The sequence below is a fragment of the Chiloscyllium plagiosum genome, unplaced genomic scaffold (genome assembly GCF_037043375.1).
Source record: "Chiloscyllium plagiosum isolate Xiang-an unplaced genomic scaffold, Cpla_swu_hap1 HiC_scaffold_31, whole genome shotgun sequence".
Lineage (NCBI taxonomy): Eukaryota > Metazoa > Chordata > Chondrichthyes > Orectolobiformes > Hemiscylliidae > Chiloscyllium > Chiloscyllium plagiosum.
The window spans coordinates 49015536-49040385 of record NW_028270169.1 but is presented as its reverse complement, the minus strand read 5'-3'; the positions used below and the strand labels follow the sequence as shown (position 1 = coordinate 49040385).

At 40.5% G+C, this 24850-nt stretch overlaps 1 protein-coding gene across 5 annotated transcripts in view; it reads left to right on the top strand.

The window, feature by feature from the left end:
* Positions 1-24850, top strand: part of LOC122564136 (lysine-specific demethylase 2B-like) — a 168533-nt gene that overhangs the window by 71211 nt on the left and 72472 nt on the right. Inside the window, exons 5-7 of one of the 5 annotated variants that reach the window (XM_043718753.2) lie at positions 366-527; positions 11449-11487; positions 16303-17033. In XM_043718753.2, coding sequence (XP_043574688.1) covers positions 366-527; positions 11449-11487; positions 16303-17033 — 932 coding nt within the window. Of the gene's footprint in view, positions 1-311; positions 528-11448; positions 11488-16302; positions 17034-24850 lie in introns of all 5 variants that reach the window. The other 4 variants (XM_043718751.2, XM_087977522.1, XM_087977521.1 and 1 more) reach the window with 4 other exon arrangements.

Sequence of the window (24850 nt, the reverse complement as noted above, 5' to 3'; positions counted from 1 at the left end):
ATTGTAATTTTAGAATTAGTTTTGAGGAAATAAATGTGACATGGTTATGCACTATTTAAAAACAAAAACCTGGATTAAGCCAAGCACATGCTAATGGTACGATACATGCATAGTCTTTTTTTTAAAGAAAATGTGACTTTGAAAGTACTGTTGCGACATTTGTAGCTTTGTACTTAAACAAAACACAAAGGGACAAATGCATTTAAAGTAAATACATGTAGACCACATACCACACCAGGCAGCGCAGCGCAAGCTTCTCTGCAATCGCGGGTGGTAATGTGCGTTTATTCCCATTTCCGATCTTCATGCAGAAGAGAGGCCCTGGGTTTAAATTCGCCTCCAATCTTCCTGGGTCTCTCTTAAAGGAGTTTAAAGAAGGTGAAGATGGAGGGAGACGAAAATCTGAAGACCTAGGACGTCCAAAAGTGGAGGAATATCATCCTAACAGAAGGAAATCTGATGATGGTCTGGGACTCAAACGAAGAAAAGAAAAAGATTTACCAACTGATTTGGGTCCAAGTAAAAAGGTATTGCAATTTTAAAAATATTATTGTTTGGTATGGGATTTAAAAATTGTTAATACTTGGTGACATTTTACATCTTAAGTGCTCAGCCAGGTACAAACGTGAAGAATTCCCCTAATGTATGGGCATTGCTATGGAAAATGTATTTGTTTACCAGCACAATATGTTAGTTTATAGGCAGGGAAATACTTCATGTAGGTTGTCATTTATGTTGTCTGTTGATTCTGTGATGTATTCCTATTGATACAGCAAATAGGACATGGAAGTACTTGTTTTTATCTGTAATTATTATACTGCACAATATAGTGTTCTGAATATTAAATAATCAATTTGAACATAGTGTTGTGCAAATATTGTCATGGAATTCTGTGCCCAAGTGTGGAAGTAATGCAATTATGGGTTGATTTGGGTGTTTAATAAATTGGATAAAGATGGACGATTGCAATTGTTCAGTCACTTGAAATGGTGAATTCAATGAAATGATATAGGGTTTTAGAATTGTGAAATTTAATTTTTTTTCTTATCAAAATGATTTTTGAATAGACATCTTAGTCAGTGCAAACTGCAGTCTTTTTATTTGTTCCTTTTTGTGGCATTAAATATAAAGTAATTTGCCCAAGTGGACTGTATTTAGTAACATGGCTTTTTTAGAAAATAGTTGAAGCCTTGCATTGCTGATGCTGGGCGCTCGGTGTCTTCTAAAACCTTTTGAATTTTGTCCATAAAGGCAGAATGTAACAAAGGAGGACACAATAACACTTTTTAAAAGTACTTCAATTTAATATCATTTTAAATTTAGTTTTGTGATGACATGGCAATATTGATCAAATATGAATTTATTGTCAATAAATATACATTGCACAAAGTGAATTGATGTTAAACCTACCAGCTGGTATGTGCAAAGGAGAAGATGTGAACAAATGTAACACTCTATAAGGCAGTGGATGGGCTATAATAATTCAGTGGACAAATTAACCCAGAGATTAACACCAATACAATAACTGTCGCAGATGAATACATGAGCATCCAGAATCCTGCAACTTTAGACAATTCGTTAAATATCTGGTACATGTGCATATGGCTATTTTGTGAAAGGAGTTTTTGCAGTGACTAGGTGGACGTGCAAGAAAATATGACCATTCGTTTTTAACAAAAACCTTTTCTGAAATCTTTGTGGAATATTCACATTCACTTGGGTGCAATTGACATTGTTCAAACCACTTATTTTTCCTACTGGCATGATTTGGCCTAGCTTTGAGTCTTCAATAGTTGTACCCTGATTCGGACTGAAGTCTGTTTCTCATCAAAACTCGAATCACAACAGCCATATCTGGATTGTTAGCCAACTTGACAGTAAATGTTTCTCAAATTTATCAAGAACTAAATAGAACCAAAAATGGAGTAAGTGATGCCAAAATGCCATTTTAAAGGATAAGATTTAAATTGTGCAACTTGCAGAAATTCTACAGCTTGAAAGTTGTGCTTTTTTTAAACTATCGAGTTGTACTAGAATTGTACAGATGCAGGAATGCTCTCTGCTTGTCACACCTCTGCTGACTCTTTGAAAAAGTAATGCAATTACTACAATTTGTCTACATCCCTATTGCTTCTCCCAGCCAATAATAAAGCTTAGCCTACATTAGGCTGCATTTTATTCTCTCTCTGTAACAAATGACCCCAACAATTCATTACTTGCATTCAGGCATTCTATTGGATTCTGCTTTGAAAATTGCAGTTACTGTGTATTAGAAAGCCTTTGGGGTGGAGCAGTTCCTGCAGAGCATCTGAGACCTATGTGAACAGGATAAATAACAATCTTATTTAATGGTTCTTTTAATTGATTTGTTCAATCAGTTTTTCCCAAACATGTTCTCAATGTGGCCCCATTTTCATATGATCCAAGAGTAAGTTTGAGTGATTTTCAGTGGGATGTGGAGGTTGGGAGGAGAGAGAGTAGGTTTGTGAGTTTGTGTCATTGAGCAGATTCTGTCTGTTGGAAAATATGTCTGGGTTGTAAAGGAAAAACTATATATTTGCAGCCTATTTGCACCAGGAGTCAGGCCTCAAAAGTCTGTACGTTAGGCCATGCCCTTCATTAGAAAGCATGATTTAAAGGGACCTCACAGTTAGTTTCTGTTAGTTTCATGATAGCCATTGCTGCCTTATACTTTCCAGATCCAAAATGTAGTCTTGCTATACCATTGAGAGTCAGGACCCACAGTTTTGGAAACCTTGAGTTATAAGAAATTGAGGGTATGCATTCACTACTCTAATTGGCACTTTCTGCTTCAATATCAAACCAGGTACAGAAAGCAAAAATCGAGGGGAAGAAAGGTGAGTTTGAGAGGCATGTAAAAAATTAAGAGATTTTACTTGAATCTTTCTTCTTTAATCTTCAACATTAACTGAAATATGAGACCCTACTTGTAAAGATTAACTTTTAGTGGATAGTACCAACAAGTAAAATTATCATTGCATTAACTTATAATGGAATGGGTAAGCCCTCAGTCTTCCTGCTGAGTTTAATGTCACATGGATTGCAATTACATTCCTTTCATTTATTTCACTGGCGAATTTTGGTAAGACTTTCAGTGAAGCTTCAGACTACAAAGAAATTTTACCAAAACTTACTAATTTCTGTTGATTTGCATGTTTATCTGATTTACACTTCCATACTTCTGTTATCTGCGTTATAACCAAAATTGGGGCCTGGAATATAAAAGGGTGAGATTTATCAAAGTTGTGAATGCTATTCATAACAGTAAACTCTATCTTTAGGTCAGGTTATCCCAAATCGGTCACAGTGCCAGTTTGGTCACAAAATGAGATTATGGGGCAGCAACAATGTCTGCCATGGAGCTGGAATTGAACTTAACGGGTGTGAGGCCCTTTAAATCCTTACATTTTCTATAGATGGGATGGTCCAATGGACGGATCCTTGAGGCTGATTCTTTGTGCAAATAAAGCTGTGAAAAGGTAAGTTTTTTTTAAAAAAACCTGCAGTTAAAACACTGGCCAGCAACGAAAGCTGTCTAACAGCTGAAGGCTACTGCTGCTCACTTGCCGACTCAAAAACCCATATCACTCAACTTTTCACTTTTGAAGGGGAACAAGAAATTTGGGACTTGAAAGTGGAGACAGTGGGAAAAGCTTGTTTTACATGATCAACAAAATTTGCATTTTGAAGAGCATGAAAGGGAAAGGTGAATTAATCTGGGCCACTGTCTTGAAGAATTGCTTAATATAATAGTTGTTGTACAATGTCATCACTACCATTGTAGTAAATAAGTGAATCTCCAAGTTAAACGTCAAATGGAAATGTCCTTTTTATAAATGATGTAGTAGTACACTAAGAGAATGACTGACTGGAAAGCTGCGTTCAATATGCACACAGAAGAACAGTGCTTCTAAAAGCTAAAATTCTTAATACATGAGAGATGAACTCTTTTATTTATGACATTGCCCAGACTTTGCATTCATACAATATTCTGTGCTATGTACTGTTCATTGGTGTTGTGAACTTGAAATTGCATATATTCAAGAAATACGTTTTCTTTTACAATAGTTGAAGAATTTTCATGGCCAGAATCAAAATTGATGTTGAAAATATGCTAGAGCACTGATGATGAGGTCTGTGCATGATTCTAAAGCATTTGGATCTGTTTTTCAAATGAACTTTTATCTAACAAGACAAAGGGTTGCTATATTTTATGAAGCATACTATAAAGCAGTTTCTGTTTTGTCTTTGTGCATTCTGTCCATTGCATTGTTTTTTCCAAAAGTGGTGTACCGGTGCTTCATGTGATGGCATGATGCACACCAACTTTGAAGGAAAATGAAGAGAAATTGCAAATTATGGAATTGAATCTGTGACCATTTCAATCTTGAATATTCATGCCAGAGGTTTGCTTGTCCATAGGATGTTCTTCCCATTCTGTCAAAATTAATATATAATAAAATACTGTTGAATCTTTGACCCACATGCTGCTACTTTCACCGTAGGTGATCATGAGCATTGGTACACCTGTTCTATTACATATTCATAAAGCCTAATGGTCTCTGAAAGGAAAAATTTGTATTTACAGAGTACTGTATTTCCACAGGATGGTCCAGAGCATTTTGCAAATGCAGCCACTGTTATATATGCAAATGCAGTGGGCAATTTGCACATGCCCAAGTTCTCAAAACAGCAAACAAATGAATGCTGAGTTAATGTCTTTGGCAGTTTCAATTGACAGATTAATATCGAGTAAGAGAACTGTCATTTCACTCACTGTTACAGACTCGATTCCAGCTAACTAAAAAAGCAGGCAACTGAAACAATCAACTTTTCGATTTAGATGTTAAACTGTTTGGATGTCTCCCTCCTTGGGTGGAAAGGAACAATCCTATGGTGCTAAAGTCTACTGCTTCATCTCCAGACCTTATCTAAACTCTTATTTAATCTCATCTACTCTTTCTAAATAATTTCCAAATTATATTTAGATGTTAAGGGACTATTGTCTATTATAATGATGTTCATCAGTATCTTGCCACTAAATATTATTTTAGTCCTGATTTTTCTGTTAAAAGAACTCCAACAGATTAAAACTGGTGTCCCTTCCTTCACAAACTTCAAAAATCTGGAATGATAGGAGACTAAGAATAGTTCGATAACAATGGAACATTAAAGACAGACTATTGATTTGAGGCATTTTGCCGGTTTGATGGTGAGGTTGGGGTTGGAGTGGAGAGCTGTGTGTTGAGGGTGAGAGGTCGGAGTGGGTGCCACGTCCTGAGATAAACTCGCTACTACAGCCACATCTCTTTCCTCAGCACTTGCCTACGGAACCGACTGACCCCGCAAATTCACTCACTCCAACCTCTCACCCTCACAACACGCAGCCCTCCACTCCCTCCGCTCCAACCCCAACCTCACCATCAAAGTGGCAGACAAGGGAGGCGCAGTGGTAGTTTGGTGCACCGATCTTTACACAACTGAAGCTAGGCGCCAACTCACAGACATCTCCTCCTACTGCCCCCTTGACCATGACCCCACCTCACACCAACAAACTATCATCTCCCAGACCATCCAGAACCTCATCACCTCAGGAGATCTCCCATCCACTGCCTCCAACCTCATAGTACCACAACCCTGCACCGCCCGTTTCTACCTCCTACCCAAAACCCACAAACCCGACTGCCCTGGCCGACCCATTGTCTCAGCCTGCTCCTGCCCCACCGAACTCATCTCTGCATACCTCGACACTGTCCTGTCCCCCTTAGTCCAAGAACTCCCCACTATGTTCGGGACACCACCCACGCCCACCACTACCTCCATGATTTTCGCTTCCATCTTCCACAGCTACACTGGCACCACCTCCCACCTTTTCCTCCGCTACATCGATGATTGTATTGGCGCTACTTCATGCTCCCACGAGGAGGTTGAATAGTTCATCCACTTTACTAACACCTTCCACCCCGACCTCAAATTTACCTGGACCATCTCAGACTCCTCCCTCCCCTTACTAGACCTCTCCATTTCTATCTCTGGCTCAACACAGACATTTACTACAAACCGACCGACTCACACAGCTACCTAGATTACACCTCCTCCCACCCTGCCCCCTGTAAAAACGCCATCCCATATTCCCAATTCCTCCACTTCGCCGCATCTGCTCCCAGGAGGGACCAATTCCGCTAACGAACAACTTCTTCAAAGACTGCAATTTCCCCTCCGACGTGGTCGACGACGCTCTCCACCGCATCTCCTCCACTTCCCGCACCTCTGCCCTTGAACCCCGCCCCTCCAGTCGCCACCAGGACAGAACCCCACTGGTCCTCACCTCCCACCCCACCAACCTCTGGATACATCGTATCATCCTCGGTCAATTCCGCCACCTCCAGACAGACCCCACCTGGGATATATTTCCCTCTCCACCCCTATCAGCATTCAGGAGACACCACTCCCTCCGTGGCTCCCTCGTCAGGTCCACACCTCCACCAACCCAAACTCCACTCCCGGCACCTTCCCCTGCAACCGCAAGAAGTGTAAAACTTGCGCCCACACCTCCCTCCTCACCTCCCTCCAAGGCCATAAATGGATTCTTCTATATCCGTCGCAAATTCATTTGCACCTCCACACACATCATTTACTGTATCCGCTGCACCCGATGTGGTCTCCTCTACATTGGGGAGACAGGCCGCCTACTTGCAGAATATTTCAGGGTTCACCTCTGGGACACCCACACCAACCAATCCAACCGCCTCGTGGCTGAAAACTTTAGCTCCCTCTCCCACTCCGCCAATGACATTCAGGTCCTTGGCCTCCTCCATTGCCAGACCCTGGCCACATGACGCCTGGAGGAAGAGCGCCTCATCTTCTGCCTAGGAACCCTCCAACTACACTGGATGAATGTAGATTTCTCCAGCTTCCTCATTTCCCCCTCCCCCCACCTTATCTCAGTCCCAACCCTCAGATTCAGCACCACCCTCTTGACCTGCAATCTTCTTCCCGAGCTCTCCGCCCCCACCCCCTCTCCGGCCTATCACCCTCACCCTCCCCTCCTTCCACCTATTGTATTCCCAACGCCCCTCCCCCAAATTTCCCCCCCCCCCCCCTACCTTTTATCTCAGCCCGCTTGGCACACCAGCCTCATTCCTGAAGAAGGGCTTATGCCCGAAACGTGGATTCTCCTGCTCCTCGGATGCTGCTTGGCCTGCTGTGTTTTTCCAGCACCACATTTTTCAACTCTACCTCCACAGTGAGCTCTTGTTGCTGCTGTCAATGTTGATAAGTACAAGAGGAAAGCCACAGAAATACATACCAGTTTGTCTTATGTTGCTTATCAGAAAGCTACTGGAGTCTATGGGCTGAATTTTTCCCAATATTGGTGAAATATCAATTTCAGGAGTTTCATGGAGGATTTCACTCTGAGCTGTAGCAAGTTATCTTGTGCAATTGTCCACTGCTTTATTCATTATGTACCAAACCTCTCTACTGTACACACTCCTGTTATTGTCACAAAGTTTGTACCACTGCAAAGTCTCTTCAAAGGACGCCCACTTTCAAGAAGTTCTCTGCCTCCCTCAGATGTGCACTCAATGAGTCCCTTTCTCACTTCCACAAGGCCATGACCTCTTCAGCCCTGCAGCTCTTTGACCACACCATGAAACAAACTGGCTACTACAGTCACGTGACTTTTCAGCTATCCCTCCCTCACTACCTGCCCCCTCTCCACCCAAACCACACCCCACACTTTATCTGCAGTTCCTCTTGCACCCACCCTTGTCCTGAAGAAGGGTTACACCTGAAACATTGACTTCTCCATCTCTTAATGCTGCCTGGCTTGCTTTGCTCTTCCAGCCTCCTGCTTGCCTACATTGTGCACTCACCAGCAATGAAGTGCTTGTTGTTGTCTCGAACATCCAGGCTTCCTGCCAATGCTGCAGTACTTAAAGCCCTGCTCTGCATCTGGTCCACTGTTACAAGTCAGGAATTACCTTTCTATCACAGTTCAGTATGGGCAGAATTGCTTCAGCGATGGCTGATAGATATAAGTTGGCAGCTCACTTTGCTGACTTATCACCTGGAAATCCTGGAGACGGGATAGAGGAGGGTCATCCTCTTTGCTCTCTGATAGAGAAAATCACAACGAGGACCGTGCCAACCTGGCTTGAAGTGGCCACCTGAGAGTGGGCAGTTTCCCATGTCCAGAGGAATGCTGAGCAATGCCACAAGAAGATTAATGATCTGTGCTTTGCAAAGGTAAATGACACCATCTTCTCTCTGTTACTTCACACTCACTCTAACTCTGTACTGCTCTCACCTCCCACCAAAGCTCAAGATCCACCACTTTCATTTTTATATGCACCATCTAAGCTTTCCTGTCTTCTGCACTTTGTACTCACTCATTTGGAGCACATCACTACCTTTCCCCCACCTACACCAGCACTAACATCTGTGCCAGTCACTCCCATCTTGTTCAATCCCTTTTATGTCATTGCAGGAGAAAACAGCACATAATAGGACAGAGATGGCCAAAGCAAGCGGTGGGATGCCTGACATTTGTCTTCTCACCCCACACAAGGTGCTTGAGCTTGAGGAAAAGAATAAAGACTTCCACGTCCAGGCAACCAAGTAAGGTTGATTGGCCCTCCCATTACCATCACTGTAAATGGATCCTTAACATGTTTAAGATTCTACTCCTATTTTGCAATAATTCCCGCTCTTTATATCTGCAGGCACCAGTGGCATTCTCACATGCTGTTCCCTGAATACAGCAGTCACTCTAGCCAACACTGCAACCACCTGTTCTGAAGAAGAAACCACAGACCCCTCAGGAGGCAGCACTGGCAAGGTTGTCCCTGCATCCTTATCAGCTCTGAAACTGATACCTCAGTAGTATCTGATGTTTCAGCTGGATTTGAAGCAGGAAGACATCACTGGCACATCTCCGCAGCTGCCTGAGGAAGAAATACCACAGGTTGCTGGCACCCGGAGGCCTACTAGAGATTAGGCATCTACTCCGCCCAAGGCAAAAGAAGACCTCATGCTATTCGTCATTAGTAACTTTATTAAAATGCAAAGTCACAGGAGCAGTAGGCAGGTTTGTCAGAGGCACTTGGCAAACTGGATTGAAGATTGGAGGAGTCTGTTAATGCCTTTGGTACCATGCTGACACGGGCCTGCATGTGTCTGGCTGTCTGCGTGAACAGTTGACGACTGCCACGGACAGCCAAGTCCAGCATTCGGAGCATCAATCGGATATGCACATCATTGCTCTAACCATTGGTGCTCAGCAACAATGGCAAAGCAACTGGGTGATGAGGGACCTTGACCTCATTCTAGGTACCTCTTCCTCATGAGGAAGCAGGTTGTGTCAGTAGGCTATTAATCAGAAAAGGTGCCAAAAACAGGCTCCCCAGAAAGCTTCTCTTGAGACATGTGAAAAGGTTCCAGCACTAACACCACCCCTCCAACCCCCCCCCACTTTGCCTGCAAAATAGAACCCTGTACAATTTCAAGTTGAGGGTGAGTCTGCATCTTGCAGGACACCCTCTGAGCATGTCTGAGCTTTCTATCCACAAATTCCCTCAGATTTTCACAACCAAAACTCCATGACGAACATACACCCTCCACCTCATCAACAGATGCCAAAACTGCACCTAGACGTCGTGGGAGTGAAAGAGAAAAAGAACACCCATTTGAGGCCATGTAGATGGCATGAATGAAACTTTATTGTAAATAGCAAAACAAATAAATATATTCTAAATGTGTGTTCACTTTTCATTATCAACTATGTGATCAACTATAATTGTCACTGCAGCTGCAAGAGTGAAGTTAGAGATGCTCACCATCTTTAGAACCGTATGGTGTTCTAACCCTATCTGAATGCTAGCATCCTAAATACTAGCATTAAATTTAGTCATGACTGAATGAGGGAACATCAGATGTTGTGAAAGCTTCCATCACTTTGTAACCTTAACTTTGATTAAACAATAGGGAAAACAAAGAAAGAATAAACCAAACTATAAACTGTATTTGTAATTAGGATTAAGCAGGAAATTGCTGGTCTCTGCAGCATCAATACATTTACAGTCTGTGAAAGATGACTTCACAGAACTCTGTTCCATTGGAAATGATTGTCAAACAAGTCCTGGCCAAGATGATCTTTCTGCCTTGGAGTGCAGGTTCATAACTCCTTGAAAGTGGAGTTGCAGGTTGATAGGATAGTGAAGGTGGCGTTTGATATGCTTTCCTTTATTGGTCAGAGTATTGAGTACAGGAGGTGGGAGGTCATGTTGCGGCTGTACAGGACATTGGTTAGGCCACTGTTGGAATATTGTGTGCAATTCCGGTCACCTTCCTATCGGAAAGATGTTGTGAAACTTGAAAGGGTTCAGGAAAGATTTACAAGGATGTTGCCAAGTTTGGAGGATTTGAGCTTTCAGGAGAGGCTGAACAGGCTCGGACTGTTTTCCCTGGAACGTTGGAGGCTGAGGGGTGACCGTATAGAAGTTTATAAAATCATGAGCGGCATGGATAGAATGAATAGACAAAGTCTTTTCCCTGGGGTGGGGATGTCCAGAACTAGAGGGCAAAGGTTTGAGGTGAGAGGGGAAAGATGTAAAAGAGACCTGAGGGGCAATGTTTTCACACAGGGTGGTACGTGTATGAATGAGCTGCCAGAGAAAGTGGTGGCGGCTAGTACAATTGCAGCGTTTAAAAGGCATCTGCATGGGTAAATGAATAGGAAAGGTTTGGAGGGATATGGGCCTGGTGCTGGCAGGTGGAAATAGATTAGGTTGGGATATCTGGTCAGCATGGACGAGTTGGACCGAAGGGTCTGTTTTCGTGTTGTACATCTCTAACTCTATGATGAACTTTCATTTCAACTCTGGCTTCAATACTGTGGCTTTTACAGATCCTCATTGTCTATCATGTACCCTCAAACCTGGAGTGTTGCATCTGATTTTCAAGAAATCTAAGATGTGATAGGGTAGACTGAGAAAAACATGTTCCTTTGAGCATGGGAGTCTCTCACTTGGGAAAGTGTTTAAAAAATGCAGCCAGATTTTTCAAGCGTGCAATTAGGAAATGTGGAAACGATAGTAGATGTTTGGAGTTCTCTTTTGAAAACAACAGTTGATGTTAGAAAAATTCTTTAACTTTAAATCTGGAATTGATAGATCTCTTTCCAAAGGTATTAAGGAATATGAGGCAGATATCTGGAGTTAAGTCACATGATATCCATGATCTCAATTTCAAAAGAGGCTTCATGTGTTCCTAATGCCTTCCTTTATTTAAAAATCAAAGATTATATTTACAATGCAAATGCCTGTTGGGCATTTCGGAAACATTGTATTCATTATACAAAAATATTCTTATTACAGATCAATGATCAATTATATATTTTCATGGGTGTGTTTTTGTTCTCTTTAGCTAAGAGGTGGAAAGGATGACAAACTTCTAAAGAGGAAGGTAGGCAATGTTGCTCGATCTTAAAACTTGCATGCATGTAGTTTTGGTTTGTCTCTGTTAAAATGATCAAGTTTGTGAAATTTTTTTAACCAAGAAGCTTGAGTTTTTGGGTACTCTTTTTCCAGTCTTTTCATTTGTTCAGTTTTGAAGGTGCATGGCTGTGCGTTTCATGGACTCCAAACGGCAAGTCTATAACTTGACAAACTCCACAAAGGACGCCAGTTACGTTCAGTTTGTTCTCTTGGTTATTTTAGTACACCAGAAGTATTGCTGTGGTCAAATAATTTAGAAATATTCATTTATATTTTTGATGTTTTGTTTTTTATTTCCTTAAATCCTGAATTCAGAGAGTTTCCTTCCTAACTAATAGTCTCTCTATAAATTGACTTGAGTATCTAATGAGTGCAAAGTTCTCTTATAATCACACTGGTGAATGGAGAGAATTTTCTGCTGAGCACCATCCTTAATTTTCTTTTTTCTAATCATCTAGGCTGTCATCTTGAAGGCACTAACTTTGTTGCTGAAATTGATTTTTCTGGCATCAGGCAATATTTTGATACTGTGTGACCATGTGTATGTGTTTTCATTTGCTTTGGATCAGTTAATAGAGATATTTGACATTTTTTGAGAATTTCCAGAATTCATAAGGTAGTGACAGCCATTTTGTTGATTTTTAAATCTGGAGAATGTATTGGCAACCCCATATACTGACCTATTGCTGCTTTAGTAAATCCTTCACAAGCATGTGCCTTTCCATTTGTATCATGCTGGATTGCCAACTACAGCTAAGATCCTGCTGGCTATACTGGAATACTTTCTCAGATTTACTTTTGAAATTAGTTAAATTTAAATTTGTTAATAGATGTAAGTTGTCATCCACTCTCAAAGATGAGGGCTGAGAGTGATGGAGGTTTCCATTTTATGGCTGTAGCTGTTAAATTGTGATAAGTATTTAAAGGCTGGGTCTTTAAATTATTTCATGTGGGTTAGTAAATGCATAGGTGATGTGTTAGATAGTGGGGACTAGGGGTTGATGTTATTGAGGAGTTGGTTAGGGTATTACCCAGCTGATAGGCCAGGTTTCAAATTAAGATTTTCTTGGTAAGTGTCAAGATTTATCAAGTGTATCTCGCCCAATTCTCTGCCCTAATTTACAACCACCTGATGAAGGAGCAGCGCTTCGAAAGCTGGTGCTTCCAAATAAACCTGTTGGACCATTACCTGGTGTTGTGTGATTTTTAACTTCTCTGCCCTAATGTAGGTTCCTGGGTGGTAAAGGAATTGCATTTTAGAAGTTTTAAACTTGCCAGGCAGTTCCATCATATGTACAAGTGTTAGGATGTCCATAATGTCATGACGCATATTTTCAGTTGTATGTATGGTCTCTGACAATTTTGTTTTGAGCCATTATCATTTCAAGGATACAATTAAATTGATAGCTTGTGTTGCTTAACACATCCCAATTAAACAAAGTTGAAATCTGCTGTCTGATTTGTTTTGCTTTGTTACTTTGACAAGAAGTATCATTAATGTGATACTCCATCAATCTGCTTAATTGATCTTGGGTAATAAGGAATTTATAATGTCATGTGTTTTGCATGCTGTCGAAAATGACATTTCACATGTAAATAATGCACGTTGAGTCAGCATATTTAACCTCTTATCTAAGAGTTGGCTTTCAACAAAGATGGCTAAATAATTTTACTCTGGCTGATATTGTTTAACTAAATTATGGCTGTTGTTGAGCATTGTGTAGCTTAGTTGAAATGATTCTTGCCCCTAAGTCACAAGATTCTGCTTGAAATCCCACTCTAAGGCTTGAGCACAAAAATCAAGGCTAATGCTGCAGTCAACTACTGAGGGTGTATTGCTCTCTAGGAGGTGCTGTCTTTCAGATGGGATGTTAAACCCCAGTCCCCATTTGTTATTTGGATGGATTAAACAGCCCCACAATACTCTTTCCAAAAACAAATGTTATCCTCGTCTCCTGGCCAACATTTATTCCTGAATCAGCATGACCAAAACTGTATATCTGGTCATTATCATTTGCTGTTTGTGGGAATTTGTTCTGCGTAAATTGGCTGCTGTATTCTATACCTTTTTATAGAAATGACTAATCATGGGGCTGCTTAATAAGTTGCAAGTGTTTGAGATGCCCAGTGGCTGTGGAAAGTACAATATAAACCTATCTCTGTCTTTCTTTATTATTTTTCCTTATTGGTATCTGCTCATGCATTGTAATTGAAATAAATATTGCTATCTGTTGTACCTTTTTAAAACAAAAATTGTTTCTGATACTTAATGTTTTAAAGAAAAATTCAACTTCAACTGTGACTTTCAAATTCAGCTTTCCAGAGAAGGCAATTTAAACTTTGTGAGATTTGCAATATTTTATGCTGAATAGGTTACGTTGGTGTTCATTGGCCATCTTAATCTGGAGAACTGCGAACTTATAGTTTTGTTCTCTCTCTGCATTTAGATTTTGTTTGGCCCCAAGTACAATATGGCATTGAGCCAAAGTTCTATCCCCACACTGCTACTTTAGCATTTTATAATCACATTCATATTTTGCTTTTGCAGTAATTTTGTTCGTATGCTATAAAACAAATCTCTTTATTTAAAAGGCAAATTTAAGTTTTTTTGCCATTTCTGTATGACCTACTTTTGAAATAGTTTGTGAGCAAAGTAGCTGAGTATAAAATAAAAACGGAATTGTCAGAAGCAACTGATCCCTCAGTAAGGAATTGGGTTATTGTTTCATCAGTAGAAAAGAACATGAATTCATGGTCACAACTTTTGTGACTTTGTGTCCCAAATGGCACATGATGACCAGTTATTCTCAGTGTGATGTTGCTTGAGAGGGAAAACCTTTGTCTAGGAAACCACTCTGGCAAAGTTTTCTTCAAAATGGCTCCATGAGATTTGTGATATGTTTAACTTAATATTTTATCTCAAGATTTTGACAGTGCAGCATTCCATCAATACTGCATTAAGTTCCAACCCAGATTTCAGGCTTCAGTAGAACTTGAACTTACAACCGATTCAGAGAGAGTGTGTTACTACTAAGCCCTAGTAATTCCATTTCTGGTCAAGAACATGGGGTATTTTACCACCACCTCTCCAGAGCTGCTGCCTGACTGGCTGAATGTCTCTCTGCAGCATTTTCTGTTAGTTTTACTTTTTATAGCAAGATATTAAGATCACGTTGGTTAAACCATCATTTTATTTTGCTTTGCCTAAATTTAAGCATGTATATAATGTGTTGAAACTGCAATGAGACAATCCTAAATATTTTCTCGAGCATTTTTCCTGTTCCTTGTATGCCATGACTGAGAAAGAGGCCATTCTGAATGTTTTACAGTCATCATGCCAAATTTAGTAATTGGAAGTTCGGTAAGGATTGAATGTAATCCCAGATGTTATATTGCTCGGGACAGCATTACACTTGCACCATTAACAGATTAATGGGCCCTACTTGATTATCCTACAGTTTTGGATGAAATGGCTTGTAAATCTGTTTTGTTGACTAATTTCGTCTGTTTATCCCAGTCTGATTCAGAAGCCAGAATTCAAGATCGCAACTGTATTTGCTAAGATTAACTCTGTCAAGTGAAACTGCACTTTCTTGTACAATGTCGCAGATTTTCTAATAGAAAGAAGGAAATCATGGTTTGCCCACTTCTGACTTGCCTGACAATTTGTTCATTAGCATAGACTTTTAAAATTTCTTATTTTATTTTTGATATCAAATTAAGTTGCAAAAACCCACATTTTAAAATTCAGTTTTTTGATTCTTGTGAAGAGGACCAGTAAATCAAGTAGACCTTAAAACTGTCTTGTTGGATTTACAGGTCGCTCTACTATAACGCGTACTTCGTCAAAGCGAATTTGCCGTAATGAGATTGACGAATTGGAGATGCTGTTCAAAGTGGGAACTTTTAAAATGTGTGTTGACTATCATGTGATCACAGAGCCAACACTTTAAATGCTGTTTCTAAAGTGTGATTTTTCTATAACACGGGGTTGCGAAGGTATGCAACCATCGTATTATAGAAGGACAGACTGTATTTTGATACTGTTTCTGTGGCAAAAATGAGTTAAAGTCCTAGTCCAATTTTTGAGCAAACAAATTTAGTCAATCTTTCAGTATAAAATGCAGCTGCACTGTTGCATTCTGAGACTCAACCTTTGGGTGAGATGTTAATGACTCCATAGCTCATTTGAAAAATAGCTGAATTCTCCTGATGATCTGCTTAACTTTTCTTCATTTTCCAGCCCCACCAAAAGTGTTTTCCTGCTGGACTAACGTGCTGTGGCCAAAATGGTTACTGCATTTGTCTGCTCACTGCATGGTAGAATAAATTATTAAATGCAAAAAGCTTTAAAACATTTTTTGTAACAACAATAACTTCATTTGGAACAGAATAAAGCCAGGAGGGAAGTGATACTTTTTGCTCCCACATTAATTTCCATTTGTCAACATTTACTTTGACAGGAATTCCACATTTCCAAAAAAAAGTAGATTAAACAAAATCCACTGTGGCTTCACTTATTTCAAACTCAAAATTTGTGATTAGTCAAAAGTCTGATTTTCAAGGCTCTGCCTCTTGCTGGTCCCTTTTTTCTTTTAATAATTAGCAAAATTGAATAGAAGAGTTACTTTCTTTGGCAATGGAAAGTAATTAACCATTTTATCATTTGAGGCTTACTGTAACCATTAAAACATTTTTGACTTTGCAAATATTTGAAGTTTAGCATTTTGAGGATTTTTAATTTTTTAAACTCTTTTTTTGTATTTGATTTTTGTTCTTTTAGAAACGGAAAACAACTCCAGATTCTGAAGAATGCACTAAAGCAAATCATCTTGAAAGATCAGCAGATGCAGAAAGAATAGAACGGATACGACAAATGATGAAACGTGTCAACCGAAATGAAGCAACCAGCTCTAGCTCTAGTTCTGATTCAGACTCCAATTCAAGTTCTGGTTCAGATTCCAGCTTAGAGAGATCAACAGGAAGTAGTGGTGGATCTAGTCCAAGGTCTGTTGCAAAGGCTGATAACCAAAGGTCCAAGCTCAGAAGGCTTTCTAATGATATTTTTAGTGAGGAAGATGATGAAGAGGAGGAGGAAGATGATGAAGAGAATGCAAAAAGTGTAAAAACTAATTCGCTTTTGGCCTCAAAAGAGCGAGAAAATAACTATTATTCCCTGAGAGGGGAGAGTATGAAAAGAAACTCCTTTAGGACAGTGGAGGTTTCATTGAAGAAGAAAAATGGGCCATCTAGCCAATTTTGTCACAAAGTTCTAGGAGGTTTGCCTCGTCCTCCGATACTAAGCAAAGTCTCTGTGCAGTCTCCTCCTAAGCCATTTCAAATGGAGCGGCATGTGGTGCGACCTCCACCTGATAGTCCTGAGCCTGATTCGCTACCATTGGCTGGTGGCTCAAAACATGTGATGCATCGGGAAGTGTGGCTGGCAATATTCAGGTACCTCAGCCATAAGGATCTGTGCATCTGTATGAGAGTGTGCAAAACCTGGAGCAAATGGTAAGTGCAGTGATGTCAAAAGTGTATTTTAGTTGCTGAAGTTCTCAGAAATGAATTCTGCCAGTATTTCAGTTACTCAGTTCTTCCCCTTTTCTGGTTAATCATAATTTGGGTAGTCCAGTTACTTGTACGTGAAATACTGCCACAATTTGGAGATGCCGGTGTTGGACTGGGGTGTACAAAGTTAAAAATCACACAATACCAGATTATAGTCCAACAGGTTTAATTGGAAGCACACTAGCTTTCGGAGCGCCGCTCCTTCATCAGGACAACCTGATGAAGGAGCGACGCTCCAAAAGCTAGTGTGCTTCCTATTAAACCTGTTGGACTATAACCTGGTATTGTGTGATTTTTAACTTTGTACAGCCACAATGTTTTTGAAAAGAAAAATGAAGTGAGCCTCTGTCTTCTTACAAGGTTTTATGCAATTGTATAGTCAAAACTTAATGATTACTTGTCTAATTTAGAACCAGAAAATGCTGGCAATATTTTGGTGTCTTGGCATGTGTGGAGAGAAAAATAAGGTTTCAGTCCGATGGCCTTTTGTCAGAACTGTCAGATCTGATGGTTTCCAACTTGTTCTGTTTCTGTTTTGAATTTCCAGCTTCTGCAGTGTTTTGCTTAAGAATGAGCACTCTGAAATTTACTCAAGACACTGTAGTGTGCAATTTGGTTTTAATTTATACAGGCTCCTGAACTGGAATGCAATGGGGGTGGTGAATTCAAAGGATTACATTAATTATTGTATCTTGGAACTCCCTTCCAAAAACCCCAGATGGACCTGTTGAGTTCTGAAATAAGTAGCCCACTGCCGTCACCTCAAGGGCAATCAAGAATGGGCAACAAATAACTGGCCTGCGATGCTCACATCTCATGAATAAATAATTTTTGCACCAATCATGGTAAACTGAATATGTGAAGGTTGCTATATGAAAAATGTACCTAAAAAAATAAATTGAAATTTATAACCACACTCTCTACCACTACTACTTTCCTAACATTTTTAACTTGTTTAATGTTTAATTTTCCTGGTTTATAACTTGAATTGCTTCTCAAATAGAGTCATAGAGACGTACAGCGTGAAACTGACCCTTCGGTCTTACTCGTCCATGCCGACCAGATACCCCAACCCAATCTAGTCCCACCTGCCAGCACCTGACCCATATCCCTCCAAACCCTTCCTATTCATATACCCATCCAAATGCCTGTTAAATGTTGCAATTGTACCAGCCTCCACCACTTCCTCTGGCAGCTCATTCCATACATGTACCACTCTGTGAAAAAGTTGCCCCTTCGGTGTCTCTTATATCCTATCCCCCTCGTCCTAAACCTATGCCCTCTAGTTCTGGGCTCCCCGACCCCAGGTAAAAGACTTTGTCTATTTACACTGTCCATGCCCCTCATAATTTTGTAAGCCTCTATAAGGTCACCCCTCAGCTTCCAGGTAAACAGCCCCAGCCTGTTAAGCCTCTCCCTCTAGCTCAAATCCCCAACCCTGGCAACATCCTTGTAAATCTTTTCTGAACCCTTTCAAGTTTCACAAAATAAATTGTTACATGAAGTGATTAACATGGAGCTAAAGGTTTACTTATGCTATGTTGCGTTGTGAACCTTAACCTATTTTATTGTCAATTGAAAACAATGATAAACTTCTGTGGAGCTTAGAAAGTCAGACGTAAAAATCTGCTTTTGATGTGAAGTCATTTTACATTGAGGGGCCCTGTTTTCTCCGGAGTTGATCACTGGTAGAGGTTGTTTAACCTGGACACTCTCGTTCACAAATGCGAATGCACAGTGTATACTTGAAACTAGATTGCTACATTCATAAGGGACCTTATTCCCCAGTACAGCAGCCTTGACAAGGCATCTGTATCGCTGTGTTTATTTGCTTCTCAGTGGCTGATTTCATGTGAAAAGCTGACTGAGTCAGGTTTATTTGAAACCATAAGCTTTTGGAGCCCTGCTCCTCCTCCACGTAACTGGTGAGCGAGAATATGCTGGGGACACTTTTTATCAGTAAAAGATCAAAGAGTCATAAAACTGATGAATGTATTGAACAAACCTAGATAGCTGTTAAGTCTTTAATCAGTTGGAATGGAGATGCAGGTTTCAATTGATCAATATGTAAATCCCAGAATTTCTTTCAAGTCACTGCCCCAAAATAATTTTAAGATTTTATCAATATAAAAAAAGTAACATCTCAGGTCAGACAGTGCATTTTAGGTGTGAGGCCATTCTTCGAGTCTAGTCTGTGTCTTAACCTGGAGTCAGACTGCTTTTATTTCCAATGTAGGAATTTATAAACTGCCACACTGACAGTGTTCACAGATTGTGTGCTTTTGAACAAAATAGAATGGATCTGCAAATATCAAGAATGTAGTTATTTTAGGGACTCCTTTTGAGTACACAAGGACTTGATGGTAGGAAGCAAAGGATAATAGTGGAAGAATTGCAGCAGGACCTTGATCAGCTGGGGAAGTCACCTGACCTGGCAAATGGAGTTTAGTATAGGTAAGTATGAGGTCTTGCATTTTGGAAAGTCAAATCAAGGTAGGCGTTTTACAGTGAACAGTAGGGCCGTAAGGAGTGTAGTAGAACAAAGGGATCTTGGAGTTCGGGTGCACTGTTTTTGAAAGTGGAGTCACAGGGAGACAGGGCAGTGAAGAAGACTTTTGGCACACTGACCTTCAATCAGGGCATGGAGTGTAGAAGTTGGGAAGTTATGTTGCAATTATACAGGACATTGGTGGGCTGTACTTGGAAAATTGTGTTCCGTTTTGGTCACCCTGCTATAGGAAGGATGTTATTAAACTGCAAAGAGTGCAGAAGAAATTTACAAGGATATTGTTAGGATTCAATGGTCTGAGTTATCGGGAGAAATTGGACATGCTAGGACTTTTTTTCTTTTGGAGTTTAGGAGACTGAGGGAAGACCTTTAGAGGTGTATAATATCATGAGAGGCATGGATAGGGTGAATGCACTCAGTCTTTTTCCCAGGGTTGGGGAATTGTGGACTAGAGAGTTTCGGTTTAAGGTTAAAGGGAAAAGAATGAAAGGGAATCTGAGGGGCAACATTTTTACAGAGAGACTGATACTCATATGGAATGAACTGCCAGCAGAAATGGTTGAGGCAAGTACATTAACAACATTGAAAAGGCATTTGGACAAATACATGGATAGGAAAATTTTGAAGGATATGGACCAAGTGCAGGGAAATGAGAATCTTGGAACAACAAAATATACATCACTTTAGAGAAAACTATAGAACTACATTTTTGCTGTAACAAAAAGCAGTATAGGCCCAGCTGCTCAAGTAGTTACCATTCATACTGTAAACATCTATATTTGTGTTCAAGTACCCGAAGTGGTGATATCAAAATAAAGAAATCCACATGTTGCAATATTGAATGCTCGTTCCCAACCACTTTGAAAGCAATGTTTTCCATGTTAAAACTGAACTGTATTTGGAACATAAGAGGAGGAGTAGGCCATTCAACCCCTTGAGCCTGTTCTACCATTCAGTAAGACCATAGCTGAAATGTGGCCTTGCTGTTTATGCCTGCTTTTGGCCCATTATCCCATGATAGTTTACAGGTCTGGCAGCATTTTAGAGAGAAAACACAGTTAACAAATTATCTATCTCTGGTTTAAAATAAACAAACGATCCAGTATCTACTGCCATTTGTGGAAGAGTCTTTGTAGAAGTGCTTCCCAACATCTCTCCTGAACAGTCTGGCCCTAATTGTCAGACGATTGCCTCTTGTTCTAGAATTCCTGACCAGTGGAAACAGCTTATCTTTATGTACTCTGTGATTTCATGTTAATATCTTGAAGACTTTGATCACAGATTTCTAAATTCTAGAGAGAACAGGTTTAGTATGTATAATCTCTCCTTATGACTTAACCCTGAAGACCAGGTATCATTCTTGTAAACCTATATTGTACCCTGTCCAAAGCCAATATATCCTTCCTAAGTTGTGGTGCCCTGATATGCTCTTAGTACTTTGCATTCAGGCAATAGTTACATGATAGAATTGGAATGTTAGCTGTTAGCAAAGGACAAATCAGGATGATGTTATAAGTATCGTTCCCTTAATTCCTCTGATACAAATATTCTATAAATGCTATCCCAAAATCACGCTTTCAAATGTACAATATTTAGAATTCCTAATTTAGAGTCCGAGTCATGCAGCACACAAACGGACCTTTCGGTCCAACTCGTCCGTGTCTGCCCAGATATCCTAAATTAATTACTCCCATTTGCCAGTAGTTGGCTCACATCCCTTTACTCATATACCCATCCAGATGCCTTTTAAGTGATGTCATTGTACCAGTCTCCTCCACTTTTTCTCTGGCAGCTTGTTCCATACACACACCACACTGTGTGAAAAGGTTGCCCCTCAGGTCCTTTTCCCCGTCTCATAGAATCATAGAGATGTACAGCACGGAAACAGATCCTTCGGTCCAACCCAACCGTGCCGACCAGATATCCCAACCCAATCTCTCACCTATGCCCCTCTAGTTTTGGACTCCCCTACCCTGTTTATTTACCCTATCCATGCAAATCATGATTTTGTAAATCTCTATAAGGTTACCCCTCAGCCTGCGATGCTCCAGCCACAACAGCCCCAGCCTTTCCAACCTCTTCCTATGGCTCAAAGTCTCCAACATCCTTTTCTGAACCCTTTCAAGTTTCAGAACATTCTTCCTATAGCAGGGAGAGACCATGTTCCCAAACTAAACTAGTCCCACACCTGCCTGCTCCTGGCCCATATCCCTCTAAACCTTTCCTATTCATCTACTTATCCAAATGTCTTTTAAACGTTATAACTGTACCCATATCCACCACTTCACTGGAAGTTAATTCCAAACATGTACCACCCTCCGTGGAAAAAGTTGCCCCTTGGGTCTCTTTTTAAATCTTTTCCCTTGAGCTTTAAACCTATACCCCTTTAGTTCTGGACTTACCCACCCTGGGGAAAAAAGACCTTACCTATTCACCCTATCCATGACTTTATAAACTTCTAGAAGTTTATAAAACCTCAGCCTCCTACGCTCCAGTGAAAAATTTAATTGACTTTTATTTACAAATTATAACTTTACCTAACATTACTGTTTGTTCAGTAACTTCAAATGATGCATGTGGATAATTGATCAATTTAATATCAATTGATTATTGGTGCGGCTTTAGGTGGTGACCAAGGATTTGAACATCCTTGAGCTGGTTCCTGGCTTTTATTATACTAAATTTGTCATCCCACCTAGCTGCAGGATCATATGCCCATCTTTCTGTGAGTCTATAAATCTGCTACATGATAGAGATACCATAATTTCTTAGGAAGCCACCACAAGAAGAGTAGTCCTCCAGAATGTGAATACAAACAGCATCAAATAGAAAGTCACAATTAGATTGGCACAGATGATGTCACATTTCAGGAGGCAATATGTGAGCAGATTATATATTCCAACATTGGAAAGGTAGCCGCACAAAAACACCTGGGACCAAAATAAGTCTTGTTTCAATTGTGTGGCATTTTGGTGAGATCCCTTTGAAATACTGTTGTGCAATTTTGGTATCCATATCTAAGGAAGGATATCCTTACACAGAAAGTACAGTGAAGTTTGACAAGATTGCCTCTAGCAATGCTTTTGAATTGAATTGAATCGAATCATTTATTGTCGCATGTATTCAATAAAGAATACAGTGAAAAGTGCGTACCATTACCGTGTATAGGTGCCATTCACATTTACTTAAAATAAAAGTAAAGAAAGATAACTTAGAGTCCAACTTTTCCTTCTCTGTTGCTACAGTCTCTCTGGGTAATGTGAGAGCTGTCCTCCGATAAACTAAATAAATTGGATCTATGTTCTGTGGAGATTTTAGTAGAATCTTCAAGGTTATGGTGGGACTTGACACTGAGACGTTGTTTCCTCTGGGTGGGTAATTCATAGCAAGGAGACACTGTTTCAGGATCAGGGGTCAATCATTTGGGACTGAGAAAGAAACATTTCATCACAAAAGGTTGTGAATCTTTAAAATTCTCTAACTCCAAGTAGTGGATTGTTGAGACAAATATTTTTAGGATCTTAGAGAACCAAGGGATATGGGGCGCAAGTGAAAAAATGGAGTTGAACTGCCTAGGATTAGTTATGATCATATTAAATATCTCAGCGAGCTAGACCAGCTGTATTCCTCCTCTTGTCTCGGTGTTGTTTAGAATAGAGAGAACCTGAATTAATAGAGCACCTTTCACAATCTCAGGACATGCCAAAGGGATCCCTAACCAGTGGAGTACTAAAGAAGGAAGCATATGTCAGGTATAGACAGGATAGATCGAGTGAATCCTTAGAAGAGTATAAAGGAAGTAGGAGCATAGGGAAATCAGGAGGGCAAAACGGGGACATGAGATAGCTTTGGCAAATAGAATTAAGGAGAATCCAAAGGGTTTTTACAAATATATAAAGGAGCCACACAAAATGGGGGAGGTACTAAATGAATATTTTGCATCAGTATTTACTGTGGTAAAGGATATGGAAGATATAGACTGTAGGGAAATAGATGGTGACATCTTGTAAAATGTCCAGATTACAGAGGAGGAACTGCTGGATGCCTTGATCAGGTTAAAGGTGGATAAATCCCCAGGACCTGATCAGGTGTACCCGAGAACTCTGTGGGAAGCTAGAGAAGTGATTGCTGGGCCTCTTGATGAGATATTTGTATCATCGATAGTCACAGGTAAGGTGCCGGAAGACTGGAGGTTGGCTAACCTGGTGCCACCGTTTAAGAAGGGCGGTAAAGACAAGCCAGGGAACAATAAACTGGTGAGCCTGACCTCAATGGTGGACAAGTTGGAGGGAATCCTGAGGGACAGGATGTACATGTATTTGGAAAGGCAAGGACTGATTCGGATAGTTAACATGGCTTTGTGCATGGGAAATCATGTCTCTCAAACTTGATTGAGCTTTTTGAAGACGTAACAAAGAAGATTGATGAGGGCAGAGTGGTAGATGTGATCTATATGGACTTCAATAAGGCGTTTGACAAGGTTCCCCATGGGAGACTGGTTAGCAAGGTTAGATCTCATGGAATACAGGGAGAACTAGCCATTTGGATACAGAACTGGCTCAAAGGTAGAAGACAAAGGGTGGTGGTGGAGGGTTGTTTTTCAGACTGGAGGCCTGTGACCAATGGAGTGCCACAAGGATCGGTGCTGAGTCCTCTACTTTTCGTCATTTATATAAATGATTTGGATGCGAGCATAAGAGGTACAGTTAGTAAGTTTGCAGATGACACCAACATTGGAGGTGTAGTGGACAGCGAAGAGGGTTACCTCAGATTACAACAGGGTGTAGACCAGATGGGCCAGTGTGGCAGATGGGGTTTAATTCAAATAAATGCGAGGTGCTGCATTTTGGAAAAGCAAATCTTAGCAGGACGTATACACTTAATGCTAAGGTCCTAGGGAGTGTTGCTGAACAAAGAGACCTTGGAGTGCAAGTTCATAGCTCCTTGAAAGTGGAGTCGCAGGTAGATAGGATAGTGAAGAAGGCATTTGCTATGCTTTCCTTTATTGGTCAGTGTATGGAGTACAGGAGTTGGGAGGTCATGTTGCAGCTGTACAGGACATTGATTAGGCCACTATTGGAATATTGCATGCAATTCTGGTCTCCTTCCTATCGGGTTTGAGCTATAGGGAGAGGCTGAACAGGCTGGGACTGTTTTCCTGGAGCGTCAGAGGCTGAGGGGTGGCCTTATAGAGGTTTACAAAATTGAGGGGCATGGATAGGATAAATAGACAAAGTCTTTTCCCTGGAGT